Source organism: Hippopotamus amphibius, chromosome 16, assembly GCF_030028045.1.
Source record: "Hippopotamus amphibius kiboko isolate mHipAmp2 chromosome 16, mHipAmp2.hap2, whole genome shotgun sequence".
Classification (NCBI taxonomy): domain Eukaryota; kingdom Metazoa; phylum Chordata; class Mammalia; order Artiodactyla; family Hippopotamidae; genus Hippopotamus; species Hippopotamus amphibius.
In genome coordinates this window covers 14,658,504-14,676,801 of record NC_080201.1, presented here as the reverse complement: position 1 = coordinate 14,676,801, position 18,298 = coordinate 14,658,504, and the positions used below count along the sequence as shown (strand labels likewise).

Sequence of the window (18,298 nt, the reverse complement as noted above, 5' to 3'; positions counted from 1 at the left end):
CCATATTTGTATCCCTCAGTCTAAACTCATCGAGAATTACTGTTAAGTACAAAAGCCAGTGTTTATTCCAGCTTTCATTCTTACACTGTCTGAAAACCTGCTGGTTGGATGGGAATATTCCATTTTCTGGCTACCTCCCCAGAAATTAAAATTTTAAATGAAATTTAAAAGTTTCCTTAACTGAACTGAAGTTAAAGAATAATAAATAATTCCTACCTTGTATCCCAGCCACAAAGAATGAAGGAATGAATGAATGAATGAATGAGCAATTTACCACAGAATTGTGAAGGACCAAGATCCTCTCACAGTAAACACAACATGCAGACAATGATATCATCTCATTAGAGATTTCTGAAAAGGACATTTTGCAAGAGCACTTTATGCAAATACCAGGACTTGGTTTGTAAGCAAGGCTCAGCATTCTCATTAGCTGCATCTTTGTGGGGCCAGTGATCATAAGGGATATTTGCATAATACTTTCATATATTCGTTTCACTCAATCAGCACAACACCCCTATGAGAGTAGAGACCAGGAATTATTATATTATTATCCATTTTACATTTTAGGAAGCAGGGATTCAAAACAGGGAAGTAACTTGCCCAAAGTAACCAGGCAGGTCAGCGGCAGACTCAAAGCTGGATCTTCTAATGTCAGATCCCATCTTCTTTCCACCGCATGCCCTACTTCTCCAGGTAAGCTATGTCAAAGGTAGGCTTAGGCATTCCACACAAGACTATAGAATGAGAGGAAAGGAAGGAAAGTCGTGAGGAAATAGAATGGGACGATAAGAGGGGAAGGAGGTGTTTCACTGGTGAGTCTAATCACTCTCAATTGCCCCAAATGCCCCTTAAGTGGCAAGAGTGCCACAAGTTACCCTTCTCTAAATTAATTCTATGTCCCCGGATCTACAGCTACTGTATTTTATCAGTTCAGAATCATATTGGAGATTTAAATGTCTAAAAGGAATCTAAAGATTTTTTTTTCTTTGAGGTTCTGACAGCTGAAATTAGCCCCTCCCACAAAGGTCCCTGGCCCCTAGGTCTCGGTCACATTTAACGCCTTGGGGACCAAAGAAACCGTGAGATGTGGGGGAATGAAGGGAAGAGGGCTTGGGTTGGGGAAAAGGGGAGACTAATGTTGGGCTTAGGAGAGGGGGAGACTGCGGTGGAGCTGTGGTTGGGGGATGTGGGTTTTGTGGCTGAACTCGAAGGTGGGGTAGGAAACCAGGATCAGAGCTGACAGTCAGGGTAGAGCTTAAAGGTTCAGGAGAGGACAGGGGAGCTGAGGAGCTCACAGGGCCAGAGAAAGACCTTGGAGGGTGCGAGACTGGGTGGTCTCCAGGGCGCGAGGACCGAGGCGAGGCCCCTCTCGGATGTCTGTGATTGGATGCTCCCTTAAGTCCCGCCTCCCCGGACCCCTTCTCCCCTTAAGCCCCGCCCATGCCTCCGGGCGCGCGCCTGGGGAGCGGCGAGGGGGACCAAGCTTGCGAAGGGGGGGAGGGAGGAGAGGAGAGACTCGTGCACGCGCTCCACTCGCTGCGGGTGCGCGAGCGGCGCGCTCCCGCCGCCCGCGTCGCCATCTTTTCCCCCTCCGTCTGTCTGTCTGCTGTTGGCTTTGTCCGTCTGCAGCGGCGCCCCTCAGCTCCCCGCCACCGGCTTGGCCCGGAGCTGCCCTCTGCTCGCCGGGGCCGGGTCCCGGAGAGCCCCGGCCCGGCTGGCCCGAGCTGCGGCCCGGGGCCCATTGTCCGGCGGTCCGTCTGTCCGGAGGCGGGGCCCAGGGACCCGGAGCGCCGCGGAGCGCCGAGGCGCCGGGTAAAAAGACCCCCGACTCTTCTCCTCCGGGACTGGGCGGAGGATGCAGGGGCTCCTCGCCCCCTCGCTGGGTCGCCGGCTGTCGGTCCTTTTGTCAATCTGTGTCTGGGGAGGGGGCCAGGGGCTGGCTCCGGCCTGGGGGGCGGGGGCCGCCCTGGCTCTGACCCTCCGCTTGCCCCGGGTTTCCCGCGACGAGGCCGGCCCGGGCGGGCTCCCCACGGCGGCCGTTCCCCTTGGCGTCCCTCCGGCGGTCTCGGGCGCGGGAGGGGCGTCCGCGCCGCCGCCCTCCCCGCGCGGGCCCAGGGCGGGCTCGGCCGGGCACCGCGGGGACGGCCCCGGCGTCTGACAGGCTGGGCGGGGGCTGGGGGAGGGGGAGGATGGGCGTGGGGGTGCAGACCCGGGTATCAGTCCCGCGTCGCCGTCTCGCAGAAGGGCTTCTAAATTTAGATTTCTGAGGAGACTGTATTGTCTGAGGGTTTGTCTGAGCCGCCTCGGAAGACCTCTGGCTCTTGTCTGATAATTCCCGGGGATCTACCTGTGCTCATGCTTTCATGAAGCCACAGGGGCCATCTCGGCTGATGATACGCACGCTCCAGACCAGACAGAAGCGGGAACAGGGGGAGCCGGGAGGCGGCTACGTGACCAGCTTTCTTGTCCTCTCCTTTTTGGCAGATAGAAATCACTGGGATTCAGGCGAGTTTACTTTGCTCCGTGGGAACTGCACCAGAGCTGGAGGTGGGAGTGCACCCTCTTTTCTTAAAGCTTGGATTTCACCGGTTTTCTCCTTGCTAAAGTCTGTGGTGTGTCCGGGAAGCTGCAACCTAACACCTGTGGGAGAGCAGGGACAGTGTAAAGGGGAGACGTTGGCCACCCCCCCCCCCAAGGATTCTTAACCTCGTTCTAAAGACGGACAAAACTGCCTCCCTTTTTAAGTAGAACCCCTTATAGACCTGAGTCTCACAGGTTACCTTTCTTCCCATCCTGTTTTTCTTACAGATGGTGATGTTCAGGCTATTCATTTACATTGCTGTGTTGGTTTCAGACTCAGGCTCGGGAACTGAGGCAGTGTTGAAAGTAGAACGGAGTTAGGGAACTTTAGGGCAGTGTGTCTATGGATTTTATTAGCTTTTACTGCCATAAAATAATTGTCTAACCTCTGAGATCTTATTGTGCAGTCAAGAATGTACCTCCAGTGTTAGTTTTTTATCGTTAATTACTGAATTGATTAACGTGTTTATTTTCGAGAGTTCACGACCCCACAGGCTTTCTTTTTTTGTTGGAGGGAAGAGTATTTGCTTATATTTTCCCCTTAATCCCTCAGGTGTGAAGTCCCATTGGGTACCATCTGGTTGGTTCCCCATTTCGCCACTAGGAGGATTGTGAGATGCAGTGGACACGGGCGATTTAAATATGCAGATGCTGGTCTCTGTTTCCAACTTGTAGCTTTAGTATTGAACTGTTGCCTCACCAAGATGATCTGAATAGAACCTGTCTCAAATTATTTGGCTTTCCTTCAGAAGGATCTTTATTACCTTTATCTCACAGTTTCAATTCCTGATCTTGATGGGAAGAAAATTTAAACATTAGTTAAGATTTCATTTTCTTCCTTATACCATAGAGAGCTGTAACTCTGCAAATTTTAGGAAAAAAAAAAAAAAAAAAAGGCAACCTGCATTTCATTCAGCTTTCCACTTTGTGATTCCACAGACTAACAGGAAAAGATCCAAAGTGTAATATTCATTCACTCCTTCAATTTGTAAAATAACTACTTGATTAGAAAGAATTGATTTACACAAACAAAACTTAACACATTTCATTAGCATTAGCACTCAGCATACTACCTTAAAATTGATTTCTACTATATACATTTGGAGTTTTGTTTTTTTTTTAATTAAAGGTCTGAAAAAGAGCTGTGTTTGATATGCAGATATGATAGAAGACTGCCTGAAAGCTGCTTCCTTTGCCACTTCCTGTGGAGGCCTGTCTTTGCCATTCGCGGTTTCTTTCTTTTGGTAAGGGGAGGCAGGATCTGATTACAGGTCTGAGGTCCTTTCTGGTTACATAGAGGAGCTAGTTGGCATAACAGGAGGTGAGTCTTCACTAACTGGAGTGCAAAGTATAGATGGTAGTAAGTAGCCTCTCATAATGCCTCTTAAGGCAATAAACTACAATTTTATATTTGCTTATTCAATGTGAGTACAATTTGAGAAGGCAGGAACTGACAGAAAAGTTAGAGAGTGACCAGATCCACATTCTTGTCTTTGGTAGGAAAGAGAATATCTCTTTTTAATCCATGTCTGTTTAGTTACTCTTTCTTTCAAAAAAAATTCACAGCTTCCACTACTAATCCATTTCAGACTCTCTAACAACACTTAATGCTGGGAAAGCCTTTCTTATAATTAACCGGGAACCTCTAGGCTTAAGTATCTGTTCCCTCCTGTTTCAGGGAAGTGGGTGCATGTCTCTGCAGCACTCCTCATTTGGGGACCTTTTCTCTCTGTTCTTCCCACTCTTTGCTACTTAGAGTCTGGATTGAGAAGAGACACTAAAATTAATAACTTTGACTACTACTCAGGAGCATGTGAGCAGGGCCAGGTTGATGTTTCACATTGGGGTATTGAATCAGTAGTCAACAATGTGGATGGCACCTGGCTCTTCTGGTGAAAGCCCATCTTCAGTACTGGAAGTCTGATTTGCTTTAGTGCCCTGTCATCCACAGTGCCTAGCACTGTGCCTGCATCCCTAGATAGAGGCTGTATTTCCCGTGTTTTCATTTACAGATGCCTAAGAGTTTTGAGACATTTCCTGTCTCACAGGGATGTGGTGCCTTTGTCACCCCCAGGAGAGATAACTTCTTGAACAAAACATCTGGAGGCTCCCATTGGTGCAGATTGCAGGGCTTGACTTCCAGAGGGCATGTGACACGTGAGCTGCCATCCTCTTTAGCTTCCTTTGCTTCTTTTTACAATTCTTGGGGGTTATCCCTTTGAGCCCACAGTGCTTCTAACGTTGGTTGCCTGAGTTTTTTTGCTTCCTTTTCTACGCTGTGAACTTGGTCATGATCACTTAACAGTATTCTGGATTCCACAGTTGGACTTAGAGTAGAATTCTCTACATCCTTTGGAATCCCCTCTCAAACTTATTGGGACCTTTATTCATTTCTTCCTGCCTTTAAGTAGTTCAATGCTTTATAACTGGTGAGTTTTATATGCTCAAAAACTATTTTAAAAAGTCTTTTATCTTTTAATTGTGTATAATTTCTGGGCAAAATGACACGTGCTAACATTATCCTTTTTATTGTAGGTCAGCACCTTGCAAGGAGGTAGTGATATCCAGTCGTGAAACTGGGAAAAGCCAGAGCTCTTGGATCAGGGAAACATGTCCCGTCGAAAACAGACAAATCCAAATAAAGTTCACTGTGAGTATCGGGCTTTTTCTTCTGGAACCTGGGAACGCTGAGGGTTGGAGTGGAAGAGTAATCTGAATTTAGGTGATCAGCTCATACTAATTTGTGAAGGAAAAAAAGGGTTAAATGTGTCGAACATGATGGATTTAAAGTGTGTCTGTGCTGGAAGAGGTCTTAGAAACCTGTTTTAGGAATAGGTGAACTGTATTCATCCTTAACAAAGGATTCACATTATCAAACATTTATAGGATTCCTACTCTGTGCAAAGCCTTGTGTTAGATGCCAAGGCTGTAAAACAATATAAAGATATATAGAACTGTAATGTATAGATAGATGAGCATATAGCAAGATAATATATGCTAAGTGCCAAATAGGGATGCCACAGACTGTGGCACAGTACTACAGAAATTAAGAGGAGGGAGAGGGACTTCCCTGGTGGTCCAGTGGGTAAGACCCCGCATTTCCACTTCAGGGGCCCTGGGTTTGATCTGTGCTTGGGAAACTAAGATCCCATGTGCTGTGAGGCCAAAAAAAAAACGAGGAGGGGGAGAGCTCCATGGACTGAAATAGCAAGGGAATGCTTGATGGAAGAGGCCCTAGATCATGAACTTGAACTAGGCCTTAGAAGGTAGAAAGTAGAGTTTTTAAAAAAGAGGAAAGGAGAGTTAAAATCAGCTAGGGGAAACGACGTGAGCAAAGATACAAAGAGCGAGTACACGTGATATGTTCAGGGGACAAGGAGACTTTGAAGCAGAAGTTTCATTTGTCCAGAAGCCACAAAACATGAGGTTGGAGATATTTAATTCTACATTGTAGAGGCCTGAAGGCCAGGCCAAGTTCATACTTCCTTCTGACTGTAAGGAGCTGCTGAAGGTTTTTAAGCAGGGAGAATGGAGTGACATTTAGAATGCAGTGTTTTGGGACTACAAAATAGTGTGTGGGATGGATCACGTGAAGGAGAGACTGGTACCAGGAACCAGCTATGCACTATTGCCTTGCATTATTTCTCAGCAGGTTCATATCTATGTTTTATTTCAGTAATTGGATTGTAAACTTCTGGAGAGCAGACACTTTATCCCATATATAATTCCCTCTATCCCTCTCTACTTTTAGGCACTGCTCATAGTGGATGTTCAAAAGTGCCTTATTAAATTAACACTGACATGTCTATGCAGATTTGAGACAATTAACCAGTTTCCTTTGATTGGGGAGATAAGCATCCTCATTCAAATGTAAAAAAGCTCCGTGTTCTGGAAGACTGATCAAGTACAGCAACATTTGAAGGGAATTCAGTGGTGTAACATATGAAAGGTTTTTGTTTTTAAGGAAAAAAACCTATATTTGAGAAGATAGATTAGTCCAGGAGTTAAGATAAGACTAAAATTTATTAAAAACATACCATATGCCAGGCAGTATGTACCTTATTTTACTTTGTTGGGTAATTTCAAGAGTAGGCGAGAAAACAGTAGGTACAGAGGAATTAAGAGAACTTCAGCGTTTTATATCTTAAATGAGATTAGGTAGCAAACTTTCACATATAGTTAATTCTTCAAGTCCCAGAAAAGTTTTATAAGACAGAGTAATTTGGATGCTTCTAGGAGTGTGTTCTAGAGTATAGGTGGATATGGAAGCCTGCTTAACATAAAGATGAGTGGTTCAGGAAGTATTTAGAAATTGCTACTAAAATAGTAAAATTTAGTGGCCCTGAATGTGAGGATTGTCAAGAGAGATAAAATGAAGTATCTCTAGCATAGGTGATACAACACAGAGGTTCAGGAGGATTGTCTTCTCCTCTCTGGTTGAAGAAGAATATTGATAAAAGGCCCAGACGTGACCCCAAGGAGGCAGGGCAGGAAAGGAACTCTTAGTAGAGTAATGGGTTCACAAATAAGGCAGTTATTGGAATTGGGCATGTAAATGCTGAACCTGTCTGAAGAGACTTTGAGTAAAGTAGCTGGTGGGGATGATGGTATGATTGTGATAAGTCCAGGGAAGCCAGTAGATGCTTGTGTGGCCATTGCCAACGCCCACATAGCATAAATTCATAGCTGCACTTCCTCCCACCGTAGTCAGTCAAAGCCAAGATGAGCTGATACTGGAGTTGGAAAACAGATGGACAAACAGGCCACAGAGAAGGAGGAAATATCATATCCACAGCTTCAGGAATGCAGTTTCTAGAGTTGAGCAGTGAACATTTAGTATTGTGGTGGAGCGAGTGGGACTTTGCAGGCTCTGCGGTGGTGACCATTAAGAGGGCTGTGAACAGAAATGTTCGGGTGCAACTAAAAAGCAGACCCCCAGGGACGAGCTATTTTCATTGGTGCATTTGGGCAGGTAATTGTGAAGGCATCTCACATAATGGACTAAGAAAGAAGAAAGGCACTGGGATTTGCTGGTCTTTGAGGACCTACTTATTTGCTACTTGGAGACTGAAGCTGATCCTACCTTTTTTGAAAGGTCATCTTCTCATTGCCCATGACAGTAATGACAAATAGAAATAGGTAATTTCAGTCTTCTGACCACCTGAGCCTCCTAATCCCTTGCAGTGAAATACAACCAATCAAATGTATTGACTGTAATGCTGCTCATCTATTTAAAGTAAATGGAATGGACTCAAGATCTAGGAGGCAGGAAAGTCTGCAGAAGCTGTGCTTAAATGTCAAAGCCAATCAGCATTTGAGCAGAGTAATGGCTGAGCTCCATTAGATCTGCCTTCTGGGAAGAAGAGAATTGCGTGGCATGAAGCTCTAAGCCCGCCTAAAAGAATATATTAAGAATCCCCACTGCTGTAGCCTGGCAGCATCTGTCAGATGCACTTTAGAGGCCAACGGGCAGGCTGCTCTGGCATATACTTGGCTTTCCTCAGTACTGTCTCTGTATCTAAATTACTATCATGATCTCTCCTTTCCCCAGAAACATGCAGCCAGACTCTTGTGTCTTACCCAGTTTCTTAATAGACTTGATGCAGAGCTTTGGGAATAAAAGTCCAGAATTGTTATTAGTCACAGAGAAACTGCTGATAGGTTGGAATCTCTATTAGACCTCTTCCCTCCATCCTTCGTCATCTCACCCCCTTCTGAGTACAAATTTCTGTAAACTGTTTCTAGAGAGGTTGAAAATACAGCCCTTTGCACACTTTCATTTGATGTGTTTGTACCAAGCAAACCAGTAAGTAAAGGAAAACTTCTTTTTCTTAAGAGACTTTTGTTTTCAGATTATATATGAGACTAAAAACTTTCAACTTCAGTTAAAGTTTTCAGCTTCCACAGAGAAGTAGGGGAAAAAGCCTTTAAAGTCTCTCCTCTTCTTAAAAGTGCAGCTTATTTTGTCTTCTTTCATTATCAGTATGCTTGTGAGGTAAATGGTTCTGTTCCCAGCATGTGATAGCACCTCGGGTTATGGAGACTGTCAGCTAGAAAAGGAATCCTAAGCACCTCACTCCCAGTACTAGCTTATTTTATTCTGAATTTGACATCTGCTCTCACAGAATATGTCTCAGCTGCTTTACTTAAAGTCAGCCAGACATTGCATTTATTTAACTGCACCAAGAACTCAAGAAAGAGAATTGTAAAATCCTTGTCTTTCCAGTAACTTTCATCTCAGGCTTCTCATCTGTTGTACAGACTTGTTTGCATGGCTTTGTTCTTATCTGCTTTAAAAAACCTTAGCTAAGTCAGACCAACAGTATCTTGATTTCATATCCCAGAAAGGAGATGTAGCACCTTGCTTTTTACTGTTGAGCTTAGATGACTGTTTCTCAACTATTAATAAATACCCATGTTAAATAAGATGGTTGCCCAACATTAATATCTAGAAACCAGAGGATTTTTTTTAACCGACTCCAACAGTCTCAAGATACAAGGAAATAAAAATTCTACATTGTAAAAGCAGGCAATTATATAACACTTCCTATTCACTGGTATCTCTATGGATCACATTATACTTGAGTTAATATGACATAATTTTAGCAAGTATCACTACCTTCTTATGAAAGGATAATTCTGGACTGTCTGATTTAGGGATTAGGTAAGTAATGACTACTGGAAGGTCATTCACATATCTTTTTCTATGAGGTCTGCCAGAATCCTTTTTTATGGTTTTTATATAGTTTGCTTTATGTTGATATTTAAAATCAGGATAGCCCTGAGGAATAAAATTTACCTTAGCATTTTTCCCAAGTCAGGAATGGAATAAAATATAGGAGCATAGTTTTTCTTTCCAAACTGACAAAAAAGAAATGACAAAATTAATATAACCTAACTATCGTAGGTGAGAATGCTCCCAGAAGTCCTAAATTGGGCAGCTGTATTGAACAGACTCTGTTCTGTGAAGGCCTAAATATTTAGACAACTTCAATAGGAATAAATTTTTAGCCCAAGTTGATGGAGACTAGACTGAATTACTAGCTGAAAAGCACATATCCTTTTAAGTGTCCTTCGAATCCAGTGGTGATTCCCCATTAAGAAAGCAGGGGAAAGTGTAGATTCTTAGCATGTTATAAACCTAGCTGGTTTCTGGAGAGCTTTCTGTAGAGAGGTCATTGAGGAGAACGGCCTGCCTTGATAATTACATGCTGGTGCATAATTTGTTCATTAGTATCGTATCTGCCCACGGCCACCAGGTCCAAAAGCATGCATTTACTCAGAAGAGTTCAGTAACTATTCTAGTTGGCCATGGTCTTGTGGTTACAGAGAAACCAACATGGAAAAATTAAATATTTTACTCCTGCAAAGAGGGAAGAGGAGGCGCTGTAACACAGTTCATTTTTTTGCTCTCGCTAGTGATAATTTATATCCCGTGTGTCATCTTGACTATTATGAAAATGGACTTAAAGCAGAATATTTTTCCTTTACTTGAGGGCTGTGTGGCTAGAAGTACACTTGTACTCTTAGCACCTCTATTCCCACTCACAGTATCAGTTAGAGTAGCCATATTACTCTAACCCAAGCTCATCACATGTAATCAGAACCATAAAAATGGTTCCTTTCATCAGTACTGGCCTTGAGAACATTATTGTGATGTTTGAGTTGTATATATCAGTTTCTGATGGTACGAAGGTAACACTAACACTTGGATCAGAGCTATTCTTGTCCCATAGAGACAAGCATTTATTTTCAGTAAAATCACTCTAATGAACCACTTAAACTTCTGTTTACAACCCTGCCAGAAAGCAGTTGAAAAATATGGTTATTAAAGGTTGGACAGACTGGGGGTTGGACAGACTTAGTTCCACCATGGACCTCAGTTTTCTCCTAAGTAAAATGTGGATAGTAATATCTACCACATAGAGTTTTGCAGAGAATTAAGGTGAGATAGCAACTATAGAGCCTGGAACCAGGAAGTGCCAAATATTCACTGTTATTAGTATTTGGCATTTGGCATATAGTAGATGCTCAGTGAATATTTGCTGAACAAATACCTAAGTGAATCACATGAAGCCTACTTCATGTCAGTTCTTTCATTGCCCAAGGACTAGTTGTACAAGTCAACTGACCAGTTAGTTCATTGCTCCTACACCACTGTATCAGCCTCGGAACCTGAGCCTTTCTCTCCATTAAGAAAGCACCTGGTCTATTGTCAGACATTTCACTAGGGCTTTTTACTATTCTCTCTTGGTGGCTGAAGAATGGGGACTGTAGTTTCCACTCTGACTGAGATAATGGAAACCTCCAGAAACCCAATTCTGTTTTCTCCTTATGCCTGGCCTCTTGGAAATAAAAGAGCACTTAAATGTTAACTCTTCAATAACCACACAGATCCCAGGCAGAGTTACTCAGAGTAAACGCATAATCAAGGATGGGTCCAGGGCTTTTGGATACTCATACAGAGAAAAAAATAAATAAATAAACCAGGGAGACTAGATGAAATATTATCTGTTGCAAATTGGCTGCCATGTTTTAGGAAGTTTGTTCCTCAGCAGAAATGAGTTTGCATATTATCTGTTTTCCTTTTAATCCATTATTCAACCAATTTTTGATTTGCTCGTGGCTAATTCTGATAGATGCGAGAGAGTCTAGGAAGAACTTATGGAATATGTCTTGTAAGGAGAATGAATGAAAGATGGGGTCATAGATACTGTTTTTAGATGGATTATTTGAAGCACTTGTTTATAGTCAGAGGTAGACAGAGTCAGGGCCATATTGCTAATAAATTGAGATTCAGAGATTGTGCCCAGATTGGTTGCCTTATCTTCATCCCATCACTTTGCCTCTTCTTGCCTCTGTCTCCCCAGTCCTAATGGAAGGTTATAAATGGAACTGAGATTTTGAGGTTACGTTGTAAAGTAGCAATTGATCACCTTTAAAAGGAGCCAAGATTAGCAGGATTTTAGAGAAGCAAATGATGCTTTCTAGAGCATCTGACTTATTGCCCAAGAAGAGTAGATATGCCCAGAAACCATCGGAGGCAACAAGTTGATTGGAGATGAATGACCCCAGCACAGAGTACCTGCCTGTCTCCTACCTTTGAATGGTCTGACTTTCCAGCCAGCTTGCCTGGGGATGTACTGCCCAGCTGGTGGCCTGACTATTTTTCCTTGTGACCACCAGGGGATCAAGTATTTGCTGGGCTAGAAGAGCAAGCCCGCCAGGTGATGATGAAAACTGATTTTCCTGGAGACCTTGGCAGTCAGCGACAAGCTATCCAACAACTAAGAGATCAGGACTCCAGTAGCAGTGAGTTCTGCACCTTCTGGTAATGACTCAGGGCTATGGGAGAAGAATTATCAGAGTGTGTGTGCTCTGGGGATTGTGCATGGGGGTTGGGAGGAAGACATGAAGAAGGTTTGTGGATCCTCGGGGTTCCCCAAGGTGTCCTAAGGTGTATGGGCATATGCTTGTCCAGAGAGAGAACAGGTTTGGCATTATGGTGTTTTTTTTTTTTTTTTAACTCAAGGACTGTAGTACTTGGCATAGTGCCGTATACAGACAGGTTTGTGATGATTGTGATAGACAGGGGCATAGCAATAATTAGCGCTCAAGCAGCCCCTGGGCTAGGTCAAATGAAAAGAAAAGAACCCCTGTCTCCTAGGATCTATTTATTCACAACTAATAAAATGTAAGAATGGCATTAAAGAAAGTTTTGCTTGAGGGCCCAGTTTTAATGTTCTATAAGAGGACTTGTTACTAGTGATATTATGCAGTGTAAAAAATTCTGATGCTGAGGTCTTTCCACATGAAGTCCTGAATAGATCCCTGTGGTTAAGACAGTGGCTGGTAACTGGTTGCGTCTCATGGATCGTCTGTTCTGTAACTTGCTTGAACAAATACATTTCGAGATGTGTTATTTCCTACGATGATTTCCACACTTTACTAATCTGATCCATCTGATATTGGTTATTATTAGTGTCAATTGAGAATGACATTTCTGATTTTTCTTCACATCTAGGGCACGTAAAGAAGAGGGAGAGAGTTCTGCACCCTTCTAGGAACTACATTTTCTATTTAAACTAATGCTTTAGCAATGAAAATAATAATTTAGCAAGTAATTGCTCAGGTACAGAAAAGTGAACCCAAATATTTCTAGAAAATCTGTGGGAGCCACCAGTTTGAGTAATAGGTAGGAATGGCAACGTCTATAGAAGTTCGATAGGTTTCCATTCCAGAAAAGTTGTATCATCCCTCTGCATGGCATGCTGATTCTTTGTTTAATCTTTCTAGTAGAGAGATATATTTGGATTTTTGATAAATTACAAGAAGTGTTTGGTACAATGTTGTTAGACTACAAGTATTCCAAATAAGCTGGTGAGAAAATATAGTATGCTTTAATCTGTCAGTCCTTATTACTGAGATGGATTCAGATTAAAGCTTTGGACCAAGGAATAAGACATGCATACTATAGATCTTTCCAGGGCCCAAATCCAGTCCACCAACCAAGTGGAGTATCTAACAGAGACATGTATCTACTAGCAGATGATTTGGTTAGATTTTCTTTTGAAGAAAGGGAATGTAACCAGTTTTGCCCAGTTACTGGTAGATTTAGAAATTATGTAAGGGATAGTAGAGAGAAGATAAGAAGCACTGTTAGCTAGGAAAGCTGAGTCTCACTGCTGATGCAGAGAGCCTGGTGAAACTCTATCCTGTATTTCTCTCGCTGACAGGCAGTCCCAGGAGTCCAGGATCTAGGTGGTGTTGGGATGGGACTGGAGTCTGACAGCTTCCCTAGATTTGGCTTCCTCTCGTGATCTTCAAAGTACTAGCACTTTCTTTTCCTTTCAGAAAGAACTCCTGTGTTATTGTGTTTTTTAAAAATCATTTATTTTCCAAATTTGTAAGTAATAGAAAAAAAAGTCAGCTGATACAAACCTTGCAGATCCCCCAGCCACAGGCAGACCTCTGCACAGCCACATCCCGTGCTCTAAACTAAAACAAATCAATTCTTACTTTAGTCACAAGAAATTATGTTTCATCCTAAAGTAAAGAATGTCCTGGTCCCTCCACTAGATGCATTCAGTTATCCATCAGATAATCGAAAGAACTAACAGAAACAATGGACTTATTTAGCCTAGAATGCTGAGTTACTAGCAGGGTAAGGACACAGTGAGTCAAATACCACTACAGAATGCCCGAGGTTGGTTGCTGTACTAACTTTTCCACTGTACCAAGCAGCTTTTTCCCTGTAAAGTGACATTTTTACGTAATTTTCTACTGTCTCCTTTATTGATAATAGGAAAGAAAAACTTGTTGGTGTTTCTGTAAGCATGCCTTGGGGTTTGTTGGGAGAGAACAGATTAATGGGTCTCAGAATAGAATAGTGTATGTGACACCATGAAGAAATTGTGCAGGGAGGTTATGGAGAAGTGTAAGTAATAAAATCAGTGATAAGTGTTGTTAAGTCAGAAGTGGTGTGTTGTGGGAATGAGCATGGTGTGAGGTGCATGGGAGATGTGATGTGAAGTGTGAGGTATTTGGGAACCATGTGTAAGAAGTTATCGTTTTTATAATATACAGGGCCTAATAACGATTTTCCGATGCAGTTTTGCCTCTGATTTTCTCTTCAGTGTGTATATGGCAATATAAACAACAGTTATAGCTGCCTTCCACTTAACATGATTTGTACCCAAATGAGAACTGATACAAACTATATTATGGAAGATCTGAGAAGGTTTTCCATTTTAGCTGCAAACTCTAGGGTGGAAAGCAACGCAAGATGTATTCATGCAAAAATCAGAACAAGTGACCAGTTTGTGTGTTCCAGGTGACAGTGAGGGTGATGAAGAGGAGACCACACAAGATGAAGTCTCTTCCCACACATCAGAGGAAGATGGAGGGGTGGTCAAAGTGGAAAAAGAGTTAGAAAATGCAGAACACCCTGTTGGTGGGAACAAAGTAGTAGAGCGTGAGGCAAGTGACAAATGGCTCCTGAGTCTGAGAACCCCCTTACCCTCCTACTCTGTGCAGATGCCTCTTTTCCACATGTAATGCTCTTGCCTCTGAAGGTCTCCTGGGCCTTCATATGAAGCCTCTCTTCTTTCACAACACTAGTTACCCAAACCTCAGACACACAGTTCTCATCACACCCAGCTTTCCTTTTCCACCCGCGTATCACTTCACCCACACACAGCTCTTCTTCCCAAAGCTCCCCATTCCTTTCCAGCAGAACATCCATCTTTGTAAAACTATTAGCCTCCTTCCCAAGATGAACTCTTGAATATGCCTGCAAATTTCAGTTAAAGTGTTAACTGACGTGCCATCTTTTCACTAAATTTTTTCCTGAGGATTCCTGCAAGAGGCATGGTAGGAGGGAAAGCTAATCTTCTCTCTACAGAGTTTACCTTAGGGAAAAAAAAAATAGATAAGCTCTCTCTGGAGTAATTCTCTGTCTTCATGGCAGGAAACCTTGGAAAAAATGAAGATGGGAGCAAATTTAATTCCCTTTCCCCTATCGCTTTTTCTTTCAACCCACAATGGGAACCTAAGAATAACGGATGATAAGAGGCTGTGTTCCTTTTAATCAGGATACCCTTTTAAAAGAAGTAGGGGCAGGGAAGAGACTGGTAAACCTTCTTAATGAATTGCCTGACTTGTTAAATTGCAGGTCACAGAGAATTTGAATTCTGACCCCTTACTTGGACTCTGCCAGTGTCCCCTCTGCCAGCTGGACTGTGGGAGTCGGGAGCAGCTCATTGCTCATGTGTACCAGGTATGGGGTGGGAAGCTGTGTGCTCCAGAACATGGGTGCCAGTGACTCGTTTAGCCTTCGCCTCCAACCCCCGAAAGAACCTTGTTTCCACCAAGACTCCACTCCAATCCTCAGAACATTTTAGAGAATAAGTGGGATGTATGTTGAGTGAATATGTTCTGGGTTCCCAGACAGATGCACTGTGAAAATTAAGTATCGTTTTTTTCTAAATTACTTAGTGCATATTTTAAATAGTGAAATAGAAACTGGGCTTTGTTTTAAAGAAGAAAAAAATGAGTTAGTGTAAATCTTTCTGAAATCCTGGAGAAAGTGTAAATCAGGGGATCAAAACAAGACAAATTTTGTTTTCTTTTTTCCCCTGATCAGTCGCAGAACATGTGTGCCTTATGCTCTGTACTGAACAGGCATCAACACTCATGGCAGCCTGGGGTTTACCATAAAGATAATTGGTTCACGAGGAAGCATTTTTTCAGAAGACTGATTTTAAAAGATTGAAGGAAAGGCAGTGCATTTAAATACCTTTTGGATACCAGTCTTCCCAGCAGGCTCTAGACCTGGCCTTCAACACGTCTTTAAAATGCAATTGTGCCTACACAGCATGAGGCCAGCAGACCAGACCATGAGAAATTATCCCAAGCAAGAATTATTCTCAGGCTCTAAAGAGGACTCTGGCTCTGGAGTCCCATTGTTCCCCAAGCCAGCCACATGTCCCAGAACGTATTCAAAACTCAAAGTAATGAAATCTGAGTGATGGTCTGGATGGTCTTGCCCTTCTGAAGACCCTTTGATGCAAAGAGACCCTTACTTTTCCAGGTGCTAAATAGGGAGAATAGTTGCAAGTTCCTTGTTCTGAGAGTAAGGAAAGGGGACATTTCCCAGAAAATAGTTCCTAAGAGGGCATAGATTGTCCTGGAGCTGGTATGAGTTGACAGATTAAGGCTCTTTTTTACAGCACACTGCAGCAGTGGTGAGCGCCAAGAGCTACATGTGTCCTGTCTGTGGCCGGGCCCTTAGCTCCCCAGGGTCATTGGGTCGCCACCTCTTAATCCACTCGGAGGACCAGCGGTCTAACTGTGCTGTGTGTGGAGCCCGTTTCACTAGCCATGCCACGTTTAACAGGTTAGCCGGGCACCTAACCCTCTGTGCTGGGAACAAATTACTGGGTGTGGGTTCTGCTTTCCCAAGTCAAACAGAAGGCTAGAGATGGGCAATGCAAAGGCAACTGACTTTTGACTCTTTGGAAATACAAGTAGTGAGGCTAGTATATATGTCCATTCCATTAGACATCCCCAAAGGGAAATGAATTCTCATTTCTTTCCTTGATCAGAATATCTTCATCTAGAAAAGATGTGGGGAAGTCCAAGAACATTCATGATAAAGCATGAAGGAAGAAGTTACAGGGTGCTGAGAGGACCCTGATGTGAGGACAGAGTCTCCACTGTGTCCCAGGAAGATGGAACTGTGTGAATTGTATCCGAGTCCCATTTGCTAGTGTACAACGCAGGGTCGGCCAGGGGGAGGTAGAGCCAGTGGACTGGACCTCCCCTGAAGGCAGCCTCCACCTCAGGGAAGACTGCCCTGCAGAGCTCCTACAAACACCATCAGTCCGGCTTGAATGGAACTGCACATTGTAAGGGCTCGTCTGATTTCTGGTGGTTTGCTGTGGTGGTTGGCTCAGTCCCTAACTCCAGGTGGGCTTTAAGACTTGGTAAGACACCCTAGCCCAGAGAAGGGCAAAGGTGGAAAGGTAGAGGAGGTCTCCCAAGCACTCAAACTGACCCCTAGTGGTGAACTTGGAACAACTGGCCTGGTAGGACAGAGTAAGTCAGGGCTGGATACCTGAGCCTTGTCAGACCGTGGCATTAACCATACAAAATTTTTGCTTTCCAGTGAGAAACTTCCTGAAGTCCTTAATGTGGAATCCCTACCACCAGCCCACAGTGAGGGCCCCTCCAGTGCTGAGGGGAAGGACATTGCCTTTAGTCCTCCAGTGTACCCTGCTGGAATCCTGCTTGTGTGCAACAACTGTGCTGCCTACCGCAAGCTGCTAGAAGCCCAGACACCCAGCGTACGCAAGTGGGCCCTGCGTCGACAGAATGAGCCTTTGGAAGTCCGGCTGCAGCGGCTGGAACGAGAGCGCACGGCCAAGAAGAGCCGGCGGGACAATGAGACCCCCGAGGAGCGGGAGGTGAGGCGCATGAGGGACCGAGAAGCCAAGCGCCTGCAGCGCATGCAGGAGACGGACGAACAGCGGGCACGCCGGTTGCAGCGAGATCGGGAGGCCATGAGGCTGAAACGGGCCAATGAAACCCCGGAGAAGCGGCAGGCCCGGCTCATCCGGGAGCGGGAGGCCAAGAGGCTCAAGAGGAGGCTGGAGAAAATGGACATGATGTTGCGAGCTCAGTTTGGCCAGGACCCTTCTGCCATGGCAGCCTTAGCAGCCGAAATGAACTTCTTCCAGCTCCCTGTGAGCGGGATGGAGTTGGACAGCCAGCTCCTGGGCAAGATGGCCTTTGAAGAGCAGAACAGCAGCTCTCTGCACTGAACCACACCCTCCTGCCTGCCTTCCCGCTCCGCCGCCCACCTGAGCCCACAGGGATCAGTGCTGCAGCCACCCATGGGGTCCTGTCCTTGCTGCCGGAGGCAGGCCCAAGTTTGTTGCAGGTGGACCTGTGTACCCCTCGCATGTGGGAGCAGGATGATGGGGTCAGGAGGGACCCGACTCAAGGCAGCTCTGGATGAGGGAGCAGGCACTCCAGACACCTTGACTCCCCAGCCCACTGCTGCAGGGCATCCGCACAGGACTGTGGGGGCCCAGGGTGGCCCACGGAGTTGTGTGGGCAAATAAATTAATTTTATCTTTACTGGCCCTTTCCTGCTTTTCTCTCGATTTCATTCTGGCAAACGAAGTGATCTAGGAGAGACCTGGATGCAAGTTTT

At 44.3% G+C, this 18,298-nt stretch overlaps 1 protein-coding gene across 16 annotated transcripts; it reads left to right on the top strand.

The window, feature by feature from the left end:
• The first annotated feature begins 553 nt into the window (after positions 1 to 553).
• On the top strand, positions 554 to 18,222 carry ZNF821 (zinc finger protein 821). Of its 16 annotated transcripts, none has more exons than XM_057711816.1 (10): positions 1,674 to 1,812; positions 2,485 to 2,547; positions 3,740 to 3,824; positions 4,655 to 4,737; positions 5,116 to 5,230; positions 11,767 to 11,892; positions 14,414 to 14,559; positions 15,254 to 15,358; positions 16,311 to 16,477; positions 17,249 to 18,222. In XM_057711816.1, exons 5-10 carry the CDS (start codon positions 5,191 to 5,193, stop codon positions 17,901 to 17,903), a joined length of 1,239 nt encoding a protein of 412 aa, XP_057567799.1. In that variant the 5' UTR covers positions 1,674 to 1,812; positions 2,485 to 2,547; positions 3,740 to 3,824; positions 4,655 to 4,737; positions 5,116 to 5,190; the 3' UTR covers positions 17,904 to 18,222. The 16 variants fall into 16 exon arrangements, with proteins under 16 accessions (XP_057567807.1, XP_057567804.1, XP_057567799.1 ...); XM_057711812.1 differs by having other exon boundaries at positions 3,710 to 3,824; XM_057711815.1 differs by having other exon boundaries at positions 3,710 to 3,824; positions 4,629 to 4,737.
• Positions 18,223 to 18,298: the final 76 nt, after the last annotated feature.

Excerpts from the sequence above, each read along its gene's own strand:
- ZNF821 (XM_057711824.1), top strand. The coding sequence starts at position 5,191 with ATGTCCCGTCGAAAACAGACAAATCCAAATAAAGTTCACT. Across the intron at positions 5,231-11,766 it reads AAATCCAAATAAAGTTCACT|GGGATCAAGTATTTGCTGGG; the intron begins GTGAGTATCGGG and ends TGTGACCACCAG. Across the intron at positions 15,359-16,310 it reads TCATTGCTCATGTGTACCAG|CACACTGCAGCAGTGGTGAG; the intron begins GTATGGGGTGGG and ends TCTTTTTTACAG.